This window comes from Ambystoma mexicanum, chromosome 9, assembly GCF_040938575.1.
Source record: "Ambystoma mexicanum isolate Mex_15411 chromosome 9, UKY_AmexF1_1, whole genome shotgun sequence".
Lineage (NCBI taxonomy): Eukaryota > Metazoa > Chordata > Amphibia > Caudata > Ambystomatidae > Ambystoma > Ambystoma mexicanum.
Genome location: NC_090931.1, coordinates 1,543,851,660 through 1,543,878,512, shown reverse-complemented (window position 1 = coordinate 1,543,878,512; position 26,853 = coordinate 1,543,851,660). Strand labels below are relative to the sequence as shown.

At 48.5% G+C, this 26,853-nt stretch overlaps 1 protein-coding gene across 1 annotated transcript in view; it reads right to left on the bottom strand.

The window, feature by feature from the left end:
• The window catches only part of LOC138489489 (zinc finger protein 345-like), a 194,371-nt gene that overhangs the window by 154,053 nt on the left and 13,465 nt on the right, over positions 1-26,853 (bottom strand). The window contains exon 2 of the mRNA XM_069617230.1: positions 22,046-22,172. Coding sequence (XP_069473331.1) covers positions 22,046-22,172 — 127 coding nt within the window. The remainder of the gene's footprint in view (positions 1-22,045; positions 22,173-26,853) is intronic.

Genomic DNA, 26,853 nt, shown 5'->3' with positions numbered 1-26,853 from the left:
TGAGAGAGACTGTATGGGTGCGTGACTGCTTGTGTGAATTCTGTGAATGTGCGTGTCTGTGTCAGTATGTGTTCTGGTGAGTGCCATGTGCATGACAGAGAGACTGTATGGGTGCGTGACTGCTTGTGTGAATGCTGTGAATGTGTGTGTCTGTGTGAGTATGTGTTCTGGTGAGTGCCATGTGTATGACTGAGAGAGACTGTATGAGTGCGTGACTGCTTCTGTGAATGCTGTGAATGTGTGTGTCTGTGTGAGTATGTGTTCAGGTGAGTGCCATGTGTATGACTGAGAGAGACTGTATGGGTGCGTGACTGCTTGTGTGAATTCTGTGAATGTGTGTGTCTGTGTGAGTATGTGTTCTGGTGAGTGCCATGTGCATGACAGAGAGACTGTATGGGTGCGTGACTGCTTGTGTGAATGCTGTGAATGTGTGTGTCTGTGTGACTATGTGTTCTGGTGAGTGCCATGTGTAAGACTGAGAGAGACTGTATGGGTGCGTGACTGCTTGTGTGAATGCTGTGAATGTGTGTGTCTGTGTGAGTAAGTGTTCTGGTGAGTGCCATGTGCATGACTCAGAGAGACTGTATGGGTGCGTGACTGCTTGTGTGAATGCTGTGAATGTGTGTGTCTGTGTGAGTAAGTGTTCTGGTGAGTGCCATGTGTATGACTGAGAGAGACTGTATGGGTGCGTGACTGCTTGTGTGAATGCTGTGAATGTGTGTGTCTGTGTGAGTAAGTGTTCTGGTGAGTGCCATGTTTAAGACTGAGAGAGACTGTATGGTTGCGTGACTGCCTGTGTGAATGCTGTGAATGTGTGTGTCTGTGTGAGTAAGTGTTCTGGTGAGTGCCATGTGTATGACTGAGAGAGACTGTATGGGTGCGTGACTGCTTGTGTGAATGCTGTGAATGTGTGTGTCTGTGTGAGTAAGTGTTCTGGTGAGTGCCATCTGTATGACTGAGAGAGACTGTATGGGTGCGTGACTGCTTGTGTGAATGCTGTGAATGTGTGTGTCTATGTGAGTAAGTGTTCTGGTGCGTGCCATGTGTATGACTGAGAGAGACTGTATGGGCGCGTGACTGCTTGTGTGAATGCTGTGAATGTGTGTGTCTGTGTCAGTATGTGTTCTGGTGAGTGCCATGTGCATGACTGAGAGAGACTGTATGGGTGCGTGACTGCTTGTGTGAATGCTGTGAATGTGTGTGTCTGTGTGAGTAAGTGTTCTGGTGAGTGCCATGTGTATGACTGAGAGAGACTGTATAGGTGCGTGACTGCTTGTGTGAATGCTGTGAATGTGTGTGTCTGTGTGAGATGTGTTCTGGTGAGTTCCATGTGTAAGACTGAGAGAGACTGTATGGTTGCGTGACTGCTTGTGTGATTGCTGTGAATGTGTGTGTCTGTGTGAGTAAGTGTTCTGGTGAGTGCCATGTGCATGACTGAGAGAGACTGTATGGGTGCGTGACTGCTTGTGTGAATGCTGTGAATGTGTGTGTCTGTGTGAGTAAGTGTTCTGGTGAGTGCCATGTGTATGACTGAGAGAGACTGTATAGGTGCGTGACTGCTTGTGTGAATGCTGTGAATGTGTGTGTCTGTGTGAGTATGTGTTCTGGTGAGTGCCATGTGTAAGACTGAGAGAGACTGTATGGGTGCGTGACTGCTTGTGTGAATGCTGTGAATGTGTGTGTCTGTGTGAGTATGTGTTCTAGTGAGTGCCATGTGTAAGACTGAGAGAGACTGTATGGGTGCGTGACTGCTTGTGTGAATGCTGTGAATGTGTGTGTCTGTGTGAGTAAGTGTTCTGGTGAGTGCCATGTGTATGACTGAGAGAGACTGTATGGGTGCGTGACTGCTTGTGTGAATGCTGTGAATGTGTGTGCCTGTGTGAGTAAGTGTTCTGGTGAGTGCCATGTGTATGACTGAGAGAGACTGTATGAGTGCGTGACTGCTTGTGTGAATGCTGTGAATGTGTGTGTCTGTGTCAGTATGTGTTCTGGTGAGTGCCATGTGTAAGACTGAGAGGGACTGTATGGGTGCGTGACTGCTTGTGTGAATGCTGTGAATGTGTGTGTCTGTGTCAGTATATGTTCTGGTGAGTGCCATGTGCATGACTGAGAGAGACTGTATGGGTGCGTGACTGCTTGTGTGAATGCTGTGAATGTGTGTGTCTGTGTGAGTATGTGTTCTGGTGAGTGCCATGTGTATGACTGAGAGAGACTGTATGGGTGCGTGACTGCTTGTGTGAATGCTGTGAATGTGTGTGCCTGTGTGAGTATGTGTTCTGGTGAGTGACATGTGTAAGACTGAGAGAGACTGTATGGGTGCGTGACTGCTTGTGTGAATGCTGTGAATGTGTGTGTCTGTGTGAGTATGTGTTCTGGTGAGTGCCATGTGTATGACTGAGAGAGGCTGTATGGGTGCGTGACTGCTTGTGTGAATGCTGTGAATGTGTGTGTCTCTGTGAGTATGTGTTCTGGTGAGTGCCATGTATAAGACTGAGAGAGACTGTATGAGTGCGTGACTGCTTGTGTGAATGCTGTGAATGTGTGTGTCTGTGTGAGTATGTGTTCTGGTGAGTGCCATGTGTAAGACTGAGAGAGACTGTATAGGTGCGTGACTGCTTGTGTGAATGCTGTGAATGTGTGTGCCTGTGTGAGTATGTGTTCTGGTGAGTGCCATGTGCATGACTGAGAAAGAGACTGTATGGGTACGTGACTGCTTGTGTGAATGCTGTGAATGTGTGTGTCTGTCTGAGTATGTGTTCTGGTGAGTGCCATGTGCATGACTGAGAAAGAGACTGTATGGGTGCGTGACTGCTTGTGTGAATGCTGTGAATGTGTGTGTCTGTGTCAGTATGTGTTCTGGTGAGTGCAATGTGCATGACTGAGAGAGACTGTATGGGTGCGTGACTGCTTGTGTGAATGCTGTGAATGTGTGTGTCTGTGTGAGTATGTGTTCTGGTGAGTGCCATGTGCATGACTGAGAAAGAGACTGTATGGGTGCGTGACTGCTTGTGTGAATGCTGTGAATGTGTGTGTCTGTGTCAGTATGTGTTCTGGTGAGTGCAATGTGCATGACTGAGAGAGACTGTATGGGTGCGTGACTGCTTGTGTGAATGCTGTGAATGTGTGTGTCTGTGTCAGTATGTGTTCTGGTGAGTGCCATGTGCATGACTGAGAGAGACTGTATGGGTGGGTGACTGCTTGTGTGAATGCTGTGAATGTGTGTGTCTGTGTCAGTATGTGTTCTGGTGAGTGCCATGTGTAAGACTGGGAGAGACTGTATGAGTGCGTGACTGCTTGTGTGAATGCTGTGAATGTGTGTGTCTGTGTGAGTATGTGTTCTGGTGAGTGCCATGTGTATGACTTAGAGAGACTGTATGGGTGCGTGACTGCTTGTGTGAATGCTGTGAATGTGTGTGCCTGTGTGAGTATGTGTTCTGGTGAGTGACATGTGTAAGACTGAGAGAGACTGTATGTGTGCGTGACTGCTTGTGTGAATGCTGTGAATGTGTGTGTCTGTGTTAGTATGTGTTCTGGTGAGTGCCATGTGTATGACTGAGAGAGACTGTATGAGTGCGTGACTGCGTGTGTGAATGCTGTGAATGTGCGTGCCTGTGTGAGTAAGTGTTCTGGTGAGTGACATGTGTAAGACTGAGAGAGACTGTATAGGTGCGTGACTGCTTGTATGAATGCTGTGAATGTGCGTGTCTGTGTGAGTAAGTGTTCTGGTGAGTGCCATGTGTAAGACTGAGAGAGACTGTATAGGTGCGTGACTGCTTGTGTGAATGCTGTGAATGTGCGTGTCTGTGTGAGTAAGTGTTCTGGTGAGTGCCATGTGTAAGACTGAGAGAGACTGTATAGGTGCATGACTGCTTGTGTGAATGCTGTGAATGTGCGTGTCTGTGTGAGTAAGTGTTCTGGTGAGTGCCATGTGTATGACTGAGAGAGACTGTATGGGTGCGTGACTGCTTGTGTGAATTCTGTGAATGTGCGTGTCTGCGTCAGTATGTGTTCTGGTGAGTGCCATGTGCATGACAGAGAGACTGTATGGGTGCGTGACTGCTTGTGTGAATGCTGTGAATGTGTGTGTCTGTGTGAGTATGTGTTCTGGTGAGTGCCATGTGTATGACTGAGAGAGACTGTATGAGTGCGTGACTGCTTCTGTGAATGCTGTGAATGTGTGTGTCTGTGTGAGCATGTGTTCAGGTGAGTGCCATGTGTATGACTGAGAGAGACTGTATGGGTGCGTGACTGCTTGTGTGAATTCTGTGAATGTGTGTGTCTGTGTGAGTATGTGTTCTGGTGAGTGCCATGTGCATGACAGAGAGACTGTATGGGTGCGTGACTGCTTGTGTGAATGCTGTGAATGTGTGTGTCTGTGTGACTATGTGTTCTGGTGAGTGCCATGTGTAAGACTGAGAGAGACTGTATGGTTGCATGACTGCCTGTGTGAATGCTGTGAATGTGTGTGTCTGTGTGAGTAAGTGTTCTGGTGAGTGCCATGTGCATGACAGAGAGACTGTATGGGTGCGTGACTGCTTGTGTGAATGCTGTGAATGTGTGTGTCTGTGTGAGTATGTGTTCTGGTGAGTGCCATGTGTAAGACTGAGAGAGACTGTATGGTTGCGTGACTGCTTGTGTGAATGCTGTGAATGTGTGTGTCTGTGTGAGTAAGTGTTCTGGTGAGTGCCATGTGTATGACTGAGAGAGACTGTATGGGTGCGTGACTGCTTGTGTGAATGCTGTGAATGTGTGTGTCTGTGTCAGTATGTGGTCTGGTGAGTACCATGTGTAAGACTGAGAGAGACTGTATGGTTGCATGACTGCTTGTGTGAATGCTGTGAATGTGTGTGTCTGTGTGAGTAAGTGTTCTGGTGAGTGCCATGTGTATGACTGAGAGAGACTGTATGGGTGTGTGACTGCTTGTGTGAATGCTGTGAATGTGTGTGTCTGTGTGAGTATGTGTTCTGGTGAGTGCCATGTGTAAGACTGAGAGAGACTGTATGAGTGTGTGACTGCTTGTGTGAATGCTGTGAATGTGTGTTTCTGTGTGAGTATGTGTTCTGGTGAGTGCCATGTGTATGACAGAGAGACTGTATGAGTGCGTGACTGCTTGTGTGAATGCTGTGAATGTGTGTGCCTGTGTGAGTATGTGTTCTGGTGAGTGCCATGTGTAAGACTGAGAGAGACTGTATGGTTGCGTGACTGCTTGTGTGAATGCTGTGAATGTGTGTGTCTGTGTGAGTAAGTGTTCTGGTGAGTGCCATGTGTATGACTGAGAGAGACTGTATGGGTGCGTGACTGCTTGTGTGAATGCTGTGAATGTGTGTGTCTGTGTGAGTATGTGTTCTGGTGAGTGCAATGTGTAAGACTGAGAGAGACTGTATGAGTGTGTGACTGCTTGTGTGAATGCTGTGAATGTGTGTGTCTGTGTGAGTATGTGTTCTGGTGAGTGCCATGTGTATGACAGAGAGACTGTATGAGTGCGTGACTGCTTGTGTGAATGCTGTGAATGTGTGTGTCTGTGTGAGTAAGTGTTCTGGTGAGTGCCATGTGTATGACTGAGAGAGACTGTATAGGTGCGTGACTGCTTGTGTGAATGCTGTGAATGTGTGTGTCTGTGTGAGTAAGTGTTCTGGTGAGTGCCATGTGCATGACTCAGAGAGACTGTATGGGTGCGTGACTGCTTGTGTGAATGCTGTGAATGTGTGTGTCTGTGTGAGGAAGTGTTCTGGTGAGTGCCATGTGTATGACTGAGAGAGACTGTATAGGTGCGTGACTGCTTGTGTGAATGCTGTGAATGTGTGTGTCTGTGTGAGTATGTGTTCTGGTGAGTGCCATGTGTAAGACTGAGAGAGACTGTATGGTTGCATGACTGCCTGTGTGAATGCTGTGAATGTGTGTGTCTGTGTGAGTAAGTGTTCTGGTGAGTGCCATGTGTATGACTGAGAGAGACTGTATGGGTGCGTGACTGCTTGTGTGAATGCTGTGAATGTGTGTGTCTGTGTGAGTAAGTGTTCTGGTGAGTGCCATGTGTAAGACTGAGAGAGACTGTATGAGTGTGTGACTGCTTGTGTGAATGCTGTGAATGTGTGTGTCTGTGTGAGTATGTGTTCTGGTGAGTGCCATGTGTATGACAGAGAGACTGTATGAGTGCGTGACTGCTTGTGTGAATGCTGTGAATGTGTGTGTCTGTGTGAGTAAGTGTTCTGGTGAGTGCCATGTGTATGACTGAGAGAGACTGTATAGGTGCGTGACTGCTTGTGTGAATGCTGTGAATGTGTGTGTCTGTGTGAGTAAGTGTTCTGGTGAGTGCCATGTGCATGACTCAGAGAGACTGTATGGGTGCGTGACTGCTTGTGTGAATGCTGTGAATGTGTGTGTCTGTGTGAGTAAGTGTTCTGGTGAGTGCCATGTGTATGACTGAGAGAGACTGTATAGGTGCGTGACTGCTTGTGTGAATGCTGTGAATGTTTGTGTCTGTGTGAGTATGTGTTCTGGTGAGTGCCATGTGTAAGACTGAGAGAGACTGTATGGTTGCATGACTGCCTGTGTGAATGCTGTGAATGTGTGTGTCTGTGTGAGTAAGTGTTCTGGTGAGTGCCATGTGTATGACTGAGAGAGACTGTATGGGTGTGTGACTGCTTGTGTGAATGCTGTAAATGTGTGTGTCTGTGTGAGTAAGTGTTCTGGTGAGTGCCATGTGTATGACTGAGAGAGACTGTATAGGTGCGTGACTGCTTGTGTGAATGCTGTGAATGTGTGTGTCTGTGTGAGTATGTGTTCTGGTGAGTGCCATGTGTAAGACTGAGAGAGACTGTATGGTTGCATGACTGCCTGTGTGAATGCTGTGAATGTGTGTGTCTGTGTGAGTAAGTGTTCTGGTGAGTGCCATGTGTATGACTGAGAGAGACTGTATGGGTGCGTGACTGCTTGTGTGAATGCTGTGAATGTGTGTGTCTGTGTGAGTAAGTGTTCTGGTGAGTGCCATGTGTAAGACTGAGAGAGACTGTATGGTTGCGTGACTGCCTGTGTGAATGCTGTGAATGTGTGTGTCTGTGTGAGTAAGTGTTCTGGTGAGTGCCATGTGTATGACTGAGAGAGACTGTATGGGTGCGTGACTGCTTGTGTGAATGCTGTGAATGTGTGTGTCTGTGTGAGTAAGTGTTCTGGTGAGTGCCATCTGTATGACTGAGAGAGACTGTATGGGTGCGTGACTGCTTGTGTGAATGCTGTGAATGTGTGTGTCTATGTGAGTAAGTGTTCTGGTTCGTGCCATGTGTATGACTGAGAGAGACTGTATGGGCGCGTGACTGCTTGTGTGAATGCTGTGAATGTGTGTGTCTGTGTCAGTATGTGTTCTGGTGAGTGCCATGTGCATGACTGAGAGAGACTGTATGGGTGCGTGACTGCTTGTGTGAATGCTGTGAATGTGTGTGTCTGTGTGAGTAAGTGTTCTGGTGAGTGCCATGTGTATGACTGAGAGAGACTGTATAGGTGCGTGACTGCTTGTGTGAATGCTGTGAATGTGTGTGTCTGTGTGAGTATGTGTTCTGGTGAGTTCCATGTGTAAGACTGAGAGAGACTGTATGGTTGCGTGACTGCTTGTGTGATTGCTGTGAATGTGTGTGTCTGTGTGAGTAAGTGTTCTGGTGAGTGCCATGTGCATGACTGAGAGAGACTGTATGCGTGCGTGACTGCTTGTGTGAATGCTGTGAATGTGTGTGTCTGTGTGAGTAAGTGTTCTGGTGAGTGCCATGTGTATGACTGAGAGAGACTGTATAGGTGCGTGACTGCTTGTGTGAATGCTGTGAATGTGTGTGTCTGTGTGAGTATGTGTTCTGGTGAGTGCCATGTGTAAGACTGAGAGAGACTGTATGGGTGCGTGACTGCTTGTGTGAATGCTGTGAATGTGTGTGTCTGTGTGAGTATGTGTTCTAGTGAGTGCCATGTGTAAGACTGAGAGAGACTGTATGGGTGCGTGACTGCTTGTGTGAATGCTGTGAATGTGTGTGTCTGTGTGAGTAAGTGTTCTGGTGAGTGCCATGTGTATGACTGAGAGAGACTGTATGGGTGCGTGACTGCTTGTGTGAATGCTGTGAATGTGTGTGCCTGTGTGAGTAAGTGTTCTGGTGAGTGCCATGTGTATGACTGAGAGAGACTGTATGAGTGCGTGACTGCTTGTGTGAATGCTGTGAATGTGTGTGTCTGTGTCAGTATGTGTTCTGGTGAGTGCCATGTGTAAGACTGAGAGGGACTGTATGGGTGCGTGACTGCTTGTGTGAATGCTGTGAATGTGTGTGTCTGTGTCAGTATATGTTCTGGTGAGTGCCATGTGCATGACTGAGAGAGACTGTATGGGTGCGTGACTGCTTGTGTGAATGCTGTGAATGTGTGTGTCTGTGTGAGTATGTGTTCTGGTGAGTGCCATGTGTATGACTGAGAGAGACTGTATGAGTGCGTGACTGCTTGTGTGAATGCTGTGAATGTGTGTGTCTGTGTGAGTATGTGTTCTGGTGAGTGCCATGTGTAAGACTGAGAGAGACTGTATAGGTGCGTGACTGCTTGTGTGAATGCTGTGAATGTGTGTGCCTGTGTGAGTATGTGTTCTGGTGAGTGCCATGTGCATGACTGAGAAAGAGACTGTATGGGTACGTGACTGCTTGTGTGAATGCTGTGAATGTGTGTGTCTGTGTGAGTATGTGTTCTGGTGAGTGCCATGTGCATGACTGAGAAAGAGACTGTATGGGTACGTGACTGCTTGTGTGAATGCTGTGAATGTGTGTGTCTGTGTGAGTATGTGTTCTGGTGAGTGCCATGTGCATGACTGACTGCTTGTGTGAATGCTGTGAATGTGTGTGTCTGTGTGAGTATGTGTTCTGGTGAGTGCCATGTGTATGACTGAGAGAGACTGTATGGGTGCGTGACTGTTTGTGTGAATGCTGTGAATGTGTGTGTCTATGTGAGTAAGTGTTCTGGTGCGTGCCATGTGTATGACTGAGAGAGACTGTATGGGTGCGTGACTGCTTGTGTGAATGCTGTGAATGTGTGTGTCTGTGTAAGTAAGTGTTCTGGTGAGTGCCATGTGTATGACTGAGAGAGACTGTAGGGGTGCGTGACTGCCTGTGTGAATGCTGTGAATGTGTGTGTCTGTGTGAGTAAGTGTTCTGGTGAGTGCCATGTGTATGACTGAGAGAGACTGTATGGGTGCGTGACTGCTTGTGTGAATGCTGTGAATGTGTGTGTCTGTGTGAGTAAATGTTCTGGTGAGTGCCATGTGTATGACTGAGAGAGACTGTATAGGTGCGTGACTGCTTGTGTGAATGCTGTGAATGTGTGTGTCTGTGTGAGTAAGTGTTCTGGTGAGTGCCATGTGCATGACTGAGAGAGACTGTATGGGTGCGTGACTGCTTGTGTGAATGCTGTGAATGTGTGTGTCTGTGTGAGTAAGTGTTCTGGTGAGTGCCATGTGTATGACTGAGAGAGGCTGTATAGGTGCGTGACTGCTTGTGTGAATGCTGTGAATGTGTGAGTATGTGTTCTGGTGAGTGCCATGTGTATGACTGAGAAAGAGACTGTATGAGTGCGTGACTGCTTGTGTGAATGCTGTGAATGTGTGTGTCTGTGTGAGTAAGTGTTCTGGTGCGTGCCATGTGTATGACTGAGAGAGACTGTATGGGTGCGTGACTGCTTGTGTGAATGCTGTGAATGTGTGTGTCTGTGTGAGTATGTGTTCTGGTGAGTACCATGTGTAAGACTGAGAGAGACTGTATGGTTGCGTGACTGCTTGTGTGAATGCTGTGAATGTGTGTGTCTGTGTGAGTAAGTGTTCTGGTGCGTGCCATGTGTATCACTGAGAGAGACTGTATGGGTGCGTGACTGCTTGTGTGAATGCTGTGGATGTGTGTGTCTGTCTGAGTATGTGTTCTGGTGAGTGCCATGTGTATGACTGAGAGAGACTGTATGAGTGCGTGACTGCTTGTGTGAATGCTGTGAATGTGTGTGTCTGTGTGAGTATGTGTTCTGGTGAGTACCATGTGTAAGACTGAGAGAGAGACTGTATGGTTGCGTGACTGCTTGTGTGAATGCTGTGAATGTGTGTGTCTGTGTGAGTAAGTGTGAGTAAGTGTTCTGGTGAGTGCCATGTGTATGACTGAGAGAGACTGTATGGGTGCGTGACTGCTTGTGTGAATGCTGTGAATGTGTGTGTCTGTGTGAGTATGTGTTCTGGTGAGTGCCATGTGCATGACTGAGAAAGAGACTGTAGGAGTGCGTGACTGCTTGTGTGAATGCTGTGAATATGTGTGTCTGTGTGAGTATGTGTTCTGGTGAATGCCATGTGTATGATTGAGAGAGAGACTGTACGGGTGCCCGACTGCTTGTGTGAATGCTGTGTGTGTGTGTCTGTGTGAGTAAGTATTCTGGTGGGAGGCACTTGAATGATTGAAAGAAGCAGTACGAGTGTGTAACTGCTTTTGTGGAGGCTGTGAGAGTGGAAGGACTCGCAGAATCTCACCACCCACTCGCACAGGCGAGGAGAGTTTATGAAGGGGGGGCACAATTTCCACAGACAGTTCAAGAGTGTGTAAGGAAGGCCTGGTATCAAGAATAGACAGCCACAAGTGATCACAGTTCAAAGGTATGTAGGGAAGGCATGATATCAAGAATAGACAGACGCAAGGGATCACAGTTCCAGGGTGCGTAAGGAAGGCATGGTATCAAAGCAAGACAGACGCAAGGATCACAGTTCAATGCTGAGTAAGGAAGGCATGGAATTAAAGCAAGACGGACGCAAGGGATCACAGTTCAATGCTGTGTAAGGAAGGCATGGAATCAAAGCAAGACGGACGCAAGGGATCACAGTTCAATGCTGAGTAAGGAAGGCATGGAATCAAAGCAAGACGGACGCAAGGGATCACAGTTCCAGGGTGCGTAAGGAAGGCATGGTATCAAAGCAAGACAGACGCAAGGGATCACAGTTCAATGCTGAGTAAGGAAGGCATGGAATTAAAGCAAGACAGGCGCAAGGGATCACAGTTCAATGCTGAGTAAGGAAGGCATGGAATCAAAGCAAGACAGACGCAAGGGATCACAGTTCAATGCTGAGTAAGGAAGACATGGAATCAAAGCAAGACAGACGCAATGGATCACAGTTCAAGGCTGTGTAAGGAAGGCATGGTATCAAAGCAAGACAGTTCAAAGCTGTGTAAGGAAGGCATGGAATCAAAGCAAGACAGACGCAAGGGATCACAGTTCAATGCTGAGTAAGGAAGGCATGGAATCAAAGCAAGACAGACGCAAGGGATCACAGTTCAATGCTGTGTAAGGAAGGCATAGAATCAAAGCAAGACAGACGCAAGGGATTACAGTTCAATGCTGTGTAAGGAAGGCATGGAATCAAAGCAAGACAGACGCAAGGGATCACAGTTCAATGCTGTGTAAGGAAGGCATGGAATCAAAGCAAGACAGACACAAGGGATCAAAGTTCAAAGCTGTGTAAGGAAGGCATGGAATCAAAGCAAGACAGACGCAAGGGATCACAGTTCAATGCTGAGTAAGGAAGGCATGGAATCAAAGCAAGACAGACGCAAGGGATCACAGTTCAATGCTGAGTAAGGAAGGCTTGGAATCCAAGCAAGACAGACGCAAGGGATCACAGTTCAATGCTGTGTAAGGAAGGCATGGAATCAAAGCAAGACAGACGCAAGGGATCACAGTTCAATGCTGAGTAAGGAAGGCATGGAATCAAAGCAAGACAGACGCAAGGGATCACAGTTCAATGCTGTGTAAGGAAGGCATGGAATCAAAGCAAGACAGACGCAAGGGATCACAGTTCAATGCTGTGTAAGGAAGGCATGGAATCAAAGCAAGACAGACGCAAGGGATCACAGTTAAATGCTGTGTAAGGAAGGCATGGAATCAAAGCAAGACAGACGCAAGGGATCACAGTTCAAGGCTGTGTAAGGAAGGCAAAGCAAGACAGTTCAAAGCTGTGTAAGGAAGGCATGGAATCAAAGCAAGACAGACGCAAGGGATCACAGTTTAAGGGTATGTAAGGAAGGCATGGAATCAAAGCAAGACAGACGCAAGGGATCACAGTTTAAGGGTATGTAAGGAAGGCATGGAATCAAAGCAAGACAGACGCAAGGGATCACAGTTCAAGGGTGTGTAGGGAAGGCATGGAATCAAAGCAAGACAGACGCAAGGGATCACAGTTCAAGGGTGTGTAGGGAAGGCATAGAATCAAAGCAAGACAGACGCAAGGGATCACAGTTCAATGCTGAGTAAGGAAGGCAAGGAATCAAAGCAAGACAGACGCAAGGGATCACAGTTCAAGGGTGTGTAAGGAAGACATTGAACCAAAGCAAGACAGACGCAAGGGATCACAGTTCAATGCTGTGTAAGGAAGGCATGGAATCAAAGCAAGACAGACGCAAGGGATCACAGTTCAAAGCTGTGTAAGGAAGGCATGGAATCAAAGCAAGACAGACGCAAGGGATCACAGTCGAAGGCTGTATAAGGAAGGCATGGAATCAAAGCAAGACAGACGCAAGGGATCACAGTTCAATGCTGTGTAAGGAAGGCATGGAATCAAAGCAAGACAGACATAAGGGATCACAGTTCAAGGCTGTGTAAGGAAGGCATGGAATCAAAGCAAGACAGACGCAAGGGATCACAGTTCAAGGGTGTGTAAGGAAGGCATGGAATCAAAGCAAGACAGATGCAAGGGATCACAGTTCAATGCTGAGTAAGGACGGCATGGAATCAAAGCAAGACAGACGCAAGGGATCACAGTTCCAAGCTGTGTAAGGAAGGCATGGAATCAAAGCAAGGCAGACGCAAGGGATCACAGTTGAAAGCTGTGTAAGGAAGGCATGAAATCAAAGCAAGACAGACGCAAGGGATCACAGTTCAAGACTGTATAAGGAAGGCATGGAATCAAAGCAAGACAGACACAAGGGATCACGGTTCCAGGGTGCGTAAGGAAGGCATGGTATCAAAGCAAGACAGACGCAAGGGATCACAGTTCAAGGGTGTGTAAGGAAGGCATGGAATCAAAGCAAGACAGACGCAAGGGATCACAGTTCAAGGGTGTTTATTCAACTGTAAAATGGGTGAGATAAATGCCTAATCTAAACCTAAATCTAAGATAGGAGCAAGCTACAACATCAAACAATAATAATACAGTCCTAGTAGTGTCTAGTCAAAATAATGTGGGATAATGTTCACAAGAAAAGAAAGAAGTGTTCACAAAATGATAAGTCAGGATATTATGGCTGGGGTCTCCCTTCCCTACGTTTTTAGCACAGGACAAGGAGTGACTCTGGTGCACAGCACACTCCTGGGCTTCTCTGGTATGAGCTTACAGTTCCTTTTCTCTTTATCGGGGCCTTCTGTGTCCAAGTCTCTTCTCATGTAAAGTCTCTTGCTTCAGATGGCCTGATATGCCAAAAACAACAAAACAAACAGTTCCTTCTGGTAACCTTCACGTCGGGTGATAACTCTTCACCCTAGGATCCCACTCAGCCGGGCTCCGATCCTTCTTTAAGCGTTCGCCTCTGAAAGCACTTGCCAATTTAAACAGAGGCTTCCGAAGGGTGATCACGTCTCGCTGGATCGCTCTGTTATTCTATGGCAATTGCGTGCTTCACAATATTACAGTTCGCACAGCGTTCCCCCAAGCCGGGCACAAACGACAGTTTCACAATTCCCTCAGTCAGGTTCACACTTTCCACAGTTCACAATTTCTAAATCTCATCAGAAAGCGGGGGTTCCCTTCCCCAAGCTTTCTCTTGGCATCCCTCTGTCGTGTTCACATTTCCCACAGTTCACATTTCAACAAAAAGTCATTCTAGACCCCTTAGGTTCTTCCCTTTATCCAAGTCCGGGTTTCAGCCCCCAGTTAGGCTTCGCACAGTTCATTCATCATCATGTCCTAGGGTGTGTTAGGGTTCACCCCAATTCGCAGGCATCCCTCAGTCGGGTTCACGTCTGCCTTCACAATGTGTCAAAGACTTTTGACTGTACAAGGCGTTTGGTTTGACCCTTGTATGACCACCTTGACACCTCATGTTGGCCTCCCCTAAATCCTCTTGGTACTTGTTGTTTCTCCTGGTTCGGGAGAGGGGGCACCAGCCAGAGACCTTCGAATGTTGCCGGACCTCTAGTGCCAGTCACAAAGTTCACAGGGGTCTCCCTCTGCTGGGCTTGGACGCTTCTCTCAAAGTTCACAAGGGTCTCCTTCTGCCGGGCTCGGAACACTCTCACAAAGTTCACAATCTTCAAAGGAATGTTTTTGGACTCCCAGTACCAGAGTGCACTTGTGATAATTTTGCTCCCACTTCACAGCTCCCTAAAACGGCATTCCATGTTTTTCGGGAGCTGTGGGAGCCAGAAGGGGGATGTTTCAATGAGGTCAGGGTCTTACCTCCTGCCCCTCATGTCCCTGGGTTCGCCCATCTGGCACCAGGGGAGGAGTTCTGCTGTAGGAACCACCAGGCAACCCCCAGCTGCCCATGGTCTTGCCTTCTTTAAGTACAGCTCCCTCCTCCACACTACAGTCTCCTCTCAAATAGCGGGGCCAGTGTTTGGGTAGTTCTCTCTTCCTCCAGGTCCTCCAGGGCTTTTGCTGCTCACCAGGGCTTTCTCCTTCGCTCCTGCACCTCCCAGCATACCCGACTCGCTCAAAGTATGCTTTCCTGCTCCGCCTTTTATGCTGCCTGGGAGAGACAAGTGGAGTCAGGTGCGAGTAATATAAAGAGGGAGGTCTCACTTAGCCTGTCCTCATTAATGGGACAGTCTGCTGTAGAAAGGGGAGAGTCTGTTTTCTGTGTCTGTGGTTCCCTGTTCCTGTTGGTAATCATCATCCAACCAATCTCTCTCCTCCTCGTCTCAGTGACTTTAGAAAAGAACAGAGGGGAGGAATTATGGGGATTGTAGTTTTCACTAGTAAATTTAGGAAAATCCAGAAAAATACTGTTGAGAAAGTGGGGTAGTCCTGTTGTCGTTCACAGTGAGTTGTTTGTAACAAAGTGTCTGTGTCGGGGAATGTGTCGCAGCTCCTAGGTGTGAGGCTAAAGACCTGCTAGTGTCTGCACATGGCTTACTCATAAACCCTCCCACACATTCCCAAGCCATATAAATAACACCCGGGAATGTGCTGCAGCTCCTAGGAGTGAGGCTAAAGAGCTGCTAGTGTCTGTATTGGTGTACTCATAAACCCTCACCACATTCTCAAGCCATGCAAAAAGCACTAGGGAATGTGTCCCAGCTCCTAGGAGTGAGGCTAAAGAGCTGCTAGTGCCTGCACATGGTGCACTCATAAACCCTCCCCACATTCCCACGCCATTTGAACAGCACCAGGGAATGTGTCCCAGCTCCTAGGAGTGCGGCTAAAGAGCTGCTAGTTTCTTGAGGTGGTGTACTCGTAAATCCTCCCCACATTCCCAAGCTGTGTAAATAGCACGAGGGAATGTGTCCCAGGTCCTAGGAGTGAGGCTAAAGACCTGCTAGTGTCTGCACATGGTGCACTCATAAACCCTCCCCACATTCCCAAGCCATGTAAATAGCATCAGGGAATGTGCTGAAGCTCCTAGGAGTCAGGCTAAAGACTTTCTAGTGTCTGCACATTGTGTACTCATAAACCCTCCCCACATTCCCAAGCCATGCAAATAGCACCAGGGAATGTGTCCCAGCTCCTAGGAGTGAGGCTAAAGACCTGATAGTGTCGGCACATGGTGTACTCATAAACCCTCCCCACATTGCCAAGACATGTAAATAGCACCAGGGAATGTGTCACAGCTAGTAGAAGTGAGGCTATAGACCTACTAGTGTCTGCACATGGTGTACTCATAAACCCTCCCCACATTCCCAAGCCATATAAATAGCACCAGGAATGTATCCCAGCTCCTAGGAGTGCAGCTAAAGGCATGCTAGTGTCTGCACATGTTGAACTCATAAACACTCCCCACATTCCCAAGCCAGGTAAATAGCACCGGGGAATGCGTCCCAGCTGTTAGAAGTGAGGCTAAAGACCTGCTAGTGTCTGCACATGGTGTACTCCTAAACCCTCCCCACATTCCCAAGCCATGTAAATAGCACCGGGGAATGCGTCCCAGCTGTTAGTAGTGAGGCTAAAGACCTGCTAATGTCTGCACATGGTGTACTCATAAACCCTCCCCACATTCCCAACCCATGTAAATAGCACCAGGAATGTATCCCAGCTCCTAGGAGTGCAGCTAAAGGCCTGCTAGTGACTGCACATGTTGAACTCATAAACACTCCCCACATTCCCAAGCCATGTAAATAGCACCGGGGAATGCGTCCCAGCTGTTAGAAGTGAGGCTAAAGACCTGCTAGTGTCTGCACATGGTGTACTCATAAACCCTCCCACATTCCCAAGCCATGTAAATAGCACGGGGGAACGTGTCCCAGCTGGCAGGAGTGAGGCTAAAGACATGCTAGTGTCTGCACATGGTGTACTCATAAACCCTCCCCACATTCCCAAGCCATGTAAATAGCACCGTGGAACGTGTCCCAGCTAGTAGGAGTGAGGCTAAAGGCCTGCTATTGTCTGCACATGGTGTACTCATAAACCCTCCCCACATTCCCAAGCCATGTAAATAGCGCCGGGGAATGCGTCCCAGCTGCTAGGAGTGAGGCTAAAGACCTGCTAGTGTCTGCACATGGTGTACTCGTAAATCCTCCCTACATTCCCAAGCCATGTAAATAGCACCAGGGAATGGGCTGCAGCTCCTAGGAGTGAGGCTAAAGACCTGATAGTGTCTGCACATGGTGCACTCATAAACCCTCCCCACATTCCCACGCCATTTGAACAGCACCAGGGAATGTGTCCCAGCTCCTAGGAGTGCGGCTAAAGAGCTGCTAGTTTCTTGAGGTGGTGTACTCGTAAATCCTCCCCACATTCCCAAGCTGTGTAAATAGCACAAGGGAATGTGTCCCAGGTCCTAGGAGTTAGGCTATAGACCTGCTAGTGTCTGCACACGGTGCACTCATAAACCCTCCCCACATTCCCAAGCCATGTAAACAGCATCAGGGAATGTGCTGAAGCTCCTAGGAGTGAGGCTAAAGACCTTCTAGTGTCTGCACATTGTATACTCATAAACCGTCCCCACATTCCCAAGCCATGCAAATAGCACCAGGGAATGTGTCCCAGCTCCTAGAAGTGAGGCTAAAGACCTGATAGTGTCTGCACATGGTGTACTCATAAACCCTCCCCACATTCCCAAGCCATGTAAAAATCACTGGGGAATGTGTCCCAGCTAGTAGGAATGAGGCTATAGAGCTGCTAGTGTCTGCACATGGTGTACTCATAAACCCTCTCCACATTCCCAAGCCATGTAAATAGCACCAGGAATGTCCCTGGCTCCTAGGAGTGAGGTTAAAGACCTTCTAGTGTCTGCACATGGTGTACTCGTAAACCCTCCCCACATTCCCAAGCCATGTAAATAGCACCGGGGAATGTCCCTGGCTCCTAGGAGTGAGGCTAAAGACCTGCTAGTGTCTGCACATGGTGTACTCATAAACCCTCCCCACATTCCCAAGCCATATATATAGCACCAGGAATGTATCCCAGCTCCTAGGAGTGCAGCTAAAGGCCTGCTAGTGTCTGCACATGGTGTACTCATAAACTCTCCCCACATTCCCAAGCCATGTAAATAGCATCAGGGAATGTGCTGAAGCTCCTAGGAGTGAGGCTAAAGGCCTGCTATTGTCTGCACATGGTGTACTCATAAACCCTCCCCACATTCCCAAGCCATGTAAATAGCACCGGGGAATGTGTCCCAGCTGTTAGGAGTGAGGCTAAAGACCTACTAGTGTCTGCACATGGTGTACTCATAAATCCTCCCACATTCCCAAGCCATGTAAATAGCACTGGGGAACGTGTCCCAGCTGGTAGGAGTGAGGCTAAAGGCCTGCTATTGTCTGCACATGGTGTACTCATAAACCCTCCCCACATTCCCAAGCCATGTAAATAGCACCGGGGAATGTGTCCCAGCTGTTAGGAGTGAGGCTAAAGGCCTGGTATTGTCTGCACATGGTGTACTCATAAACCGTCCCCACATTCCCAAGCCATGTAAATGGCACCAGGGGAATGTGTCCCAGCTCCTAAGAGTGAGGTTAAAGGCCTGCTAGTACCTGCACATGGTGCACTCATTTTACCATGGGGCACAACTGTGATCAGTCAGTGTGACTTTGCCTCCTGCCTATTGAAGTGAAACCCTCAGCAGCTGTAGACTTATGAGCGAGAACCAATAATATGCCCAGCACCTGGCCCCTACACAGGAGAACAAGCAAACAGGACATGTTTCAGGGTTGTGCTGGGTGTTATCAGTTTCGTATTCTCTACGTACAGCAAAGAAGGCCAACTGACTGATTTAAGGCACTTATAAGGCACACTCTTACAGTACTCCTGCCTTGAAGCCCTGACATCATTCACAGGGTCAATCACAGCAAGAACAGTTCCAACACTGTATTCAGCTTAGCTGCGCAATTAGAAAAGAGGAACAACCATACATGAAAAGTCAGCCCTCTTCCCGCAGGAAGCAGACTTTGCCACATCTTCCACACCCAAAACAACCAAGAACCACTTAGCAGACATCAAACTCTGGGCGATTTGGGCGAATCATTTTCAGGGTGCTATTTGCTCCCTTCTATCTGCCCCTAGCGGTGGTGAATGCAAGCCTTCCTCTAGGGCACAATGCGGACAAGGTTGCCCCCCCCCCTTTCACTGCTCCTCATGCCTGAATTGGTGCTACGATGTGGAGCTTCCCGACTCACCGGCACAGGAACCCCCCAGAAGCATGAGGCAATCTTATGATTATTTAAGGATATACATCAAAGTCAGGGCAGCAGAACTGATTCCTAGAGTCTGAAATAACAACTGAGACATTTCATTGACTCCAAGACCATTTATAAAAGACCAGTGGATCAGTGGAACAGCCTCCCTGCCCCTCTCAGACTTGAGCCGGACCTCCTTAAGTTCCAGAAACTGCTCAAAACGCTGCTGTTCTCTACCTCTTTCCATTCACTGTTAATCACCCTACTGCCGCTGTGACCTGTGGCCTGACCCTCATGAATCTCACAGGATCCCAGGCTCTTGTTCCCAGTCGATACCAGCAGCCTCCCCCCCAACTGCACTGTCCTTGCGGGCCCCTGCTTGGCAGCTCTGCATCCCACCCTTGGGACCCGCCTGCACCCACACTTGTTCAGTCTGTTTGGTATCATTCCCCCCTGTATCTCTAGTGATTCATACCTCACCAACAATGGCCATACATTTCATGCAATCTTTTACAATGACGGATATCATGATCGTCCTCGCAGCACAGCATGTAGGTATCTTACACTATTCATGCCAACATTGGAGAAATGAAAGACCTCATCACATACATATGAGCAGTCGACCACCACAGTAACCCAGATGGGTTCCAAGCGGGAGTAGGAACATGCCATAGTTGACTGTCACTCCTGAGGAGGGTCTCACCCCCCCACCCCCCAGCCGTTTTTTCCCTGCTTCAACAACAAACAGGGCCATCATGTGAGGGGCCTCCTGCGTCAGTAGATATGCCGTGAAAGGGTGCCAGATATTTTTGGGGCGATTTTGTACACCACACATATTGGCATACTCCATATCAGTGTCACTAAACCATATCAACTCTCTCAATTAACCCTGCACTCCCCAGGGGGGGGGGGTGGACTTGTCCACATCATCAGGATGCAGCGTCTTGCTAAGATCATACAGGTGGATAATAATTTAAGGTATTGTTTTGGCAAACCCAGAAGCCACCCAAACATGCAGCACAGCAGCTCTCTCGGTACTGGCCGACTTAACACCTCAGACATCACTTTTACCACCCCCTCTCAGAAGGAGCTCAGTTCCACACATAGCCACAGCATATGCAACATATTGTCCGGCTCCATGTTACATCTCGAGCAAGTAGCGGGCCTTTTGGGATCATATTGGTGCGTACGCGCTGGGGAGATGTATACTCTGTGCAGCGTTTTTAGCTAGATCACCTGCAACCTGGTGTTAAAGGCCCCTTTATGCGTGGTACCATACAACACACAGCCCATTGATTATCCGACAGGGTCTTTCCTGAGTCCTCCTCCCACTTCCCTCTACACTTGAATGTCTCCCTGGGTGCATCTTTCTGCAGCGATTTATACAGTGTGGATAGTGTACCTCTACATCCAGGAGAGTTCCGAATGAGCTGCAGCACTGGGGTAGTGCGTGGCATTTTAGGTAATTCCGGGGACCATTCTCTGAAGGCTGCCCTCATTCGGAAGTACTGCAGGGTGCGTTGAGATCCCCTCCTATTTTTTCCTTAAACAAGTCATGGGAGACGAACTGTCCTTGAGGGTACATGTCTTCGATACGTGCAATGCCCGCCCCACACCAATCTCTTGCAATTGCCTTATCGCAGGTTGGTACCAGGGTGTCTATGTCCCAAAATGAAATGCCTGGGTCAAAGGGGCAATCCACCACCATCCTCTTCATAGCTCTCTTCCAGGCGTGTATTGAACACGCTAGTGGGTCGAAACTGCACTTATCGTCGGTACTATCTGAGATCAGTAAACCTTGCAGGAAAAACGGTTGTACCAAGCATTGCTCGATCCTAACATGGGGAGTCAGCCGAGTGCCTGTCATCCAATATTTTGTAAATGTCAGTTGCGCCACCATGAAGTACAGTTCCACGTCAGGCACCCGACCCCCCCCTTCCCAAGGTTGTGCAAGTGACTCCCACCCTATGCATGGGATCTTGGGGTACCACGTCAGCTTGCTCAGTAGCGAGCGTACCTCCTGGAAGAATCCTACCCCAGGCCATAAGGGGACATTTTGAAAAGTCTACAATAGTTTAGGGATAACTATAATTTGAGCGATACTTATTCCCCCAGGAGGGAGAGGGACATACCACACCACCTCTCCAAGCTGGATCGCAATGCTTGCAGATATTTGGTATGGTTGCCTTCTAGCAATAATTTTGCATCCCTACTAACCCGAACTCCCAAGTATGTGGCCGCCCGCTGTTCCAACTGTAGCCCTGTGTGTTAAGGGGTCGGGCTGTTTTTTCATTTAGACGGAATAAGGAGGATTTAGCCTTGTTGATTCGCAGCACTGACACTGTACTGAATTCTTCTATCTCCCTGGACAGTGGGCCAGGTTATTTCTGGGGTCCTTAATGTAGACAACTGCATCATCTGCATACAATGAAATGAGTTCTCTTACCCATCCCATCGCCAGACCTCTATGTCCATGGTATTTCCTCTTACGGGCCGCTAGTATTTCTATTACCATAGCGAATGGCAAGGGCGACAGAGGGCAGCCCTGTCTTGTGCCCCGGCCTAATTTAAAAACCTGAGAGCGACTGCTACCCACATTTATCTGAGCACTTGAACCTGAGTAGATTAGCTGTACTGACGTGAGGAAAGAGCCCGGGACCCCGAATTGAGTCAAGACTTCAAACAGATAACCCCACTCCACAGAATCAAATGCCTTCTCCATGTCAAGCAGGACCGCCACTGCCTGGGTGCTGGGTTTTATCTGGGAGGTTCAGGGAGGTTGATCTTTTCGGTATGAATCCAGAGTGATTCATATGCACTACCTCAGAGACATAGGGCAGTAGCCGATCTGCCAATATTTTCATTTCGTAGGTTACGTTTACGTGTGTTGCGCCCATAAGCCTTCGGGTCCATAGGTTGCGCAGTATAAATCTTCAAAGTAAAGTTCGCCTGAGGTCCTCCTTGGCTCCCCTTAGCACTTCCCTCCTGGGCCCTCCACCAGCACTTGCCCACTCCTCTACCCCCCGCCCCTTTACATCCCCATCCCCTGCACTTCTCCTCACTGCACTTGCACGTCCAAATGCCACAAGACCTGGTAGGACCACAACTGTATATTTTTCTGATTTTGCCGTTGTTATTATTTACCCTGTTCCCTTCCCATTTAGCCTTGTAGCACTTTGAAACACAATTCTGTTGTATAAAGTGCCTAACATATGCTCAATAAAATAAATACATAAAATAACTTTACCCAGAGAGAGCAGAGCTTGGTGAACTTCCTTCATCACATTCCTGTAAAGTTCCTTCTGCCACTCCTTCAAAACCGTCCACTCCTCTTCAGAGAAATAGGATGAGGCATCATGGAAGGTGACCTGCACCTGGAACAGAACATGTGACATCAGTTATGAATTCCATTCAGGTAAACACAGTGTCCAAGGAATACACTTTTCCTTACTTTTTTACAACCTTCCCTCCCTCCTCATTTGCTATAATAATTCCCTAGCTGGGAGTCAACAGAGCGCTGTATAAAGGAGACACACGAAAGGGTGACAGGTAGGGTGCAGGGGTAGCAGAGGAGCTGGGAGGCAATGGAGCGATGTACACAGGGCATACGCCACACAGTAACAAGTGGGGTGCAGGGGTAGCAGAGGAGCCAGGGAAGGGGACACACCCAGGGGTGACAGGTGGGGTGCAGGGGTAGCAGAGGAGCCAGGGAAGGGGACACACCCAGCGGTGACAGGTGGGGTGCAGGGGTAGCAGAGGAGCCAGGGAAGGGGACACACCCAGCGGAGACAGGTGGGGTGCAGGGGTAGAAGAGGAGCAAGGGAAGGGGACACACCCAGGGGTGACAGGTATGGTGCAGGGGTAGCAGAGGAGCCAGGGAAGGGGACACACCCAGGGGTGACAGGTGGGGTGCAGGGGTAGCAGAGGAGCCAGGGAAGGGGACACACCCAGGGGTGACAGGTGGGGTGCAGGGGTAGCAGAGGAGCCAGGGAAGGGGACACACCCAGGGGCGACAGGTGAGGTGCAGGGGTAGCAGAGGAGCCAGGGAAGGGGACACACCCAGGGGCGACAGGTATGGTGCAGGGGTAGCAGAGGAGCCAGGGAAGGGGACACACCCAGGGGCGACAGGTATGGTGCAGGGGTAGCAGAGGAGCCAGGGAAGGGGACACACCCAGGGGCGACAGGTGGGGTGCAGGGGTAGCAGAGGAGCCAGGGAAGGGGACACACCCAGGGGCGACAGGTGAGGTGCAGGGGTAGCAGAGGAGCCAGGGAAGGGGACACACCCAGGGGTGACAGGTATGTTGCAGGGGTAGCAGAGGAGCCAGGGAAGGGGACACACCCAGGGTGACAGGTATGGTGCAGGGGTAGCAGAGGAGCCAGGGAAGGGTGGGGCACATGGGACACTGAGTGTTTTCTTAATTTGTGTCCCTGTAGATTGAGAGGATGTGTAGTATGTATATCGTGTGGGCTGATGAGGTATTTACTTTTATTTGTATTCTTTTAGGTTAACTGGGTCTCCCTGTGATGATATGGTAAAATGTTTCCTTATACGTTGAAACCAGCCGGTCCTGTTAAACTGCTTGCAAATGGGGTTATGCAAATCACTTTGTGTCCACTCCAGGCTACATATGTCACAGAATCTGTTATTTGTGCCATGGCTTTATTTTCACACAAGAACTACGTAAATAACCCTCCAGCAGAAACCCACACGCGAGTAACAACTACATGTATACGAGAGCCCATATTGACGAATGCGAGGTACCTTCTTCGGCTTATGTTTGTAAATCTTGCAAACACAACCCGTGCGATTGGAATGTGGGTTACAACACCAAGAGACTCAGTTTGATGTAATTGCAGCTCCGCAGTTTGGTTTAACCTTAGGACTATCTTGGCTAAGACTTCACAATACAACAGTGAACTGGGCCTCAGGAACCGTACAATTCCTGTCAACCCATGATATGATATATGATATGATATGGCATTTATAACGCGCCTATATACAGGTGTTTCAAGGCGCGTTACCTCGTTTCCTTTATGCATGCAAAGAACAGCGCCTAGATGCCTCCGGGTTAAGCGTGCTATATAAATATCGAATAAATAAATAAATATAGGTTTTTGTCTTGAACATAAAATGCTTGTGTATGATTGTGTGTGGCGGGTGTAGGTAAGGGTATTGTTGACTGTAATGAGTTTGTGTCATTATGGTTGTAAGAGAAAACATTGGGCCTCATTAGGAGTGTTGCGGTAAGGCAACAATGGTGCTGGTAGTGCTACCGGTGCCGTTGTTACCTCGCCGTAACATTCCGTGTAGGCTCGCGGGTGCCGCTCTGAAACACCTGGTCAGACCAGGCGTGCAGAGCAGCACTTACGAGTGTTAGGCGGAAACCTGTGCAGTTCCCTCTGGGACCACTGCAAAAGATTTAGGACTACAGGTGTAAAACCCACTTGGTAGCAGTCTGTACCACACAGATTCACTTGGTAGCTGTGGCTGAGCAGTCAGACTTCCCTCAAGAAGAGTTAGGCAGTATGTGGAGTATACAAAATCGGGCAATCCACACAGTAAAACAAGTAAACACGGAACAAGGCTTCGGCGTAAAGATATAAAGGTATTTATTTCTAACGACACATCTATATAAAACACTCTGGCACTAATACGGCAAACAACTTCAATTACAATTACTATACGAAGAAAAAGATCAATCCCCCTAACAATAGTTCGACAAGTCTAGGTTTATCAGCATCACTTATTTGCAGACAGAGGTGTATGCGTTACCCTAGATGGCACTCTAGTATTCGTTAGGACGGGAGAGAAAAGTAAGGTAGGTTACGAAATCAACACGGTACCAATACTTTACGGACAAATGCAAGGCAAGAAGACAAGAACAACTGTAGATCATAAAGTTCAGAGGCCAGGCCCACTCGGAGAGAGGCAAGGCGGTATGTCCCAAAAAGTATCTTAGTGGAAATGCGTTCGAGTCTTTGTAGCAAATTGTTATCGGCAGATTGGACCAGTTCAGAACAACACGCTAGAGAAAGCTTGGAGGCGACCCTATGGAGAGGCGAGGATTAAGACACCTCACTCTATCCAGCAACAAGGGAAGCCAGGCGGACACAGTACCTTGGTTGTGGAGAGACTGCTCCGGCGGGGGCAGTTGTTCCTGGTGATGGATGCACGTCCGGTCTTTGCCAAGAGAAGAGATGATCTCGTCGTCGAAGGAAAGTTGAAGACCGTTGTACCACCAGGGAAGAGACCAGCCGCGGAGTGCTCCGTCACAAGGCACCACCTTTTGGTCGCGGTACAAGGGTAGTGGCTATCCGGTTGCCGAGGTGCTCTGCACGGGCAATTCGACCACTGCGTCCTGAGGCGAACAAAAAGCAAAGGGGACTGGTTGTTCCCACCAGTCAGGGGAAGAGACTCTCCGGCAGGGAGATCTCCTCTGTCGTCCGGAAGTGGCGAGTCGGTTCAGCAGGGCTCCACCGGAGGTGTCGTCGTTGCAGGTCGGCTCAGCTTTACCCTCGTCGGATTCTTAGGTCCTGTGGTGACTTCTGAAGATCCGGTCCCAAAAGCCCTGCTTTTATGCAGAAAACCCCCATTCATTCAGCCTAGCTGTCACTCAAACCATGCTAAGTGGTGAGCGGGGAAGCTCACCACTTGGGCCAATCACACCAGAGTGCGACCGGAGTTGGCAAGGCAACTCGGTCCAGGGTGCCTAAACCCCCTCCTACACCCCTGTGGTAACCCAGACAGAATGGCATCACTTTGGAGGGTCTCTGTACAGAGGCCCGCCAAAAGAGGAACAAAGGGCTCAACCTTTGGTTTAGGAGTCACAGAGACGAACACAGACGCTATTTTAGAAAGCCGAGTTCTGGCAGAAAATACCATCCGATAGACTTATTTAAGATAAGTAGACCGGTGGTATGTTAGAGATTGACGGGAAAAAGTATCAATCTCCAACAATGGGACGAATCCCATAGGGTTACATTCGGGGTCGAATATAACAAGTAGTTTCCACTGCCACCAGCCAAAACTCGACGAGGGGGGACGGGACAGTGCCCCCTCGAATAACAGACCCAGGAGTAATCGAATTACCCCTACTAGTATGTCCACAATAGGATGGTTTGTACTAGTTCTGTTAGTAAATTTAGCTCTAGTAAAGCCAATGGTGACTTTACATGCCCGGAGAGACAGTAGTCAGTCCCCGGGTATGGAGTCTATTATGGAGGTCCTCTAGGACGCCCCAGTGCTACGGCACGGAGGGTGCAGTGTAACACACATAGCAAAAACATATGAGACCCTATGGAGACCCCATAGCCCATAGAACACATTGACATTTCAAGGAATTACACACATTCATGTCCAAGAGTGGGAGAAAAAGAGTCTCACTCTTGGCAGGATGGAAAAAACAAACTCCAGAAATCCAGAAAAGCTGCTGGGGGACTCACTAGGTTAGGAAATTCAGCCTAAACAGAGAATTCTCCCTAACAGCGAGCAGTACCAGATGGTAGCAACGGCCCCGTTATTAACGGGACCATTGTTACCATCCTCCCCATTCCCATAGAGCCCTATGGGGGCTCAAATGGGAATGTGGATGTACCGGGTCCGGGTCCCCCGAAAGGGAATTACCGGGCCCTCCAAGGTCGGAATGGGTCGGTAAGTCCCCTTTTGCGGGACCCGGACCTGGGTTTAGGGGTAGCCATGCCCTTATTAAGGGCATGGCTACCTCCAACCTCGTAATGAGGCCCATTGTTCTCCTCATTATTGTCCTGCTTTAATTCAATTTACTTTGGATTTCTTCTTGATTAAATCAATATTTTGTATCAATACATTTTTAAAAAATACTTTTGTAATTAATCCCTCAGGATGTTTTGTTCTGCTGTTGAATATTGTGTTCCCTCAATCCAGGGATGGGGGTCCCTGCTTTTCAGCTATGCACTATTTACCTATGCCAGTAATGGTGAGGCTGAAACCATGATCTATATATGCCAGTAATGATTATTACTGTAAATCACTTGTGTAAGGCTGCGACCACTAATATACATATGCCAGTAATAATG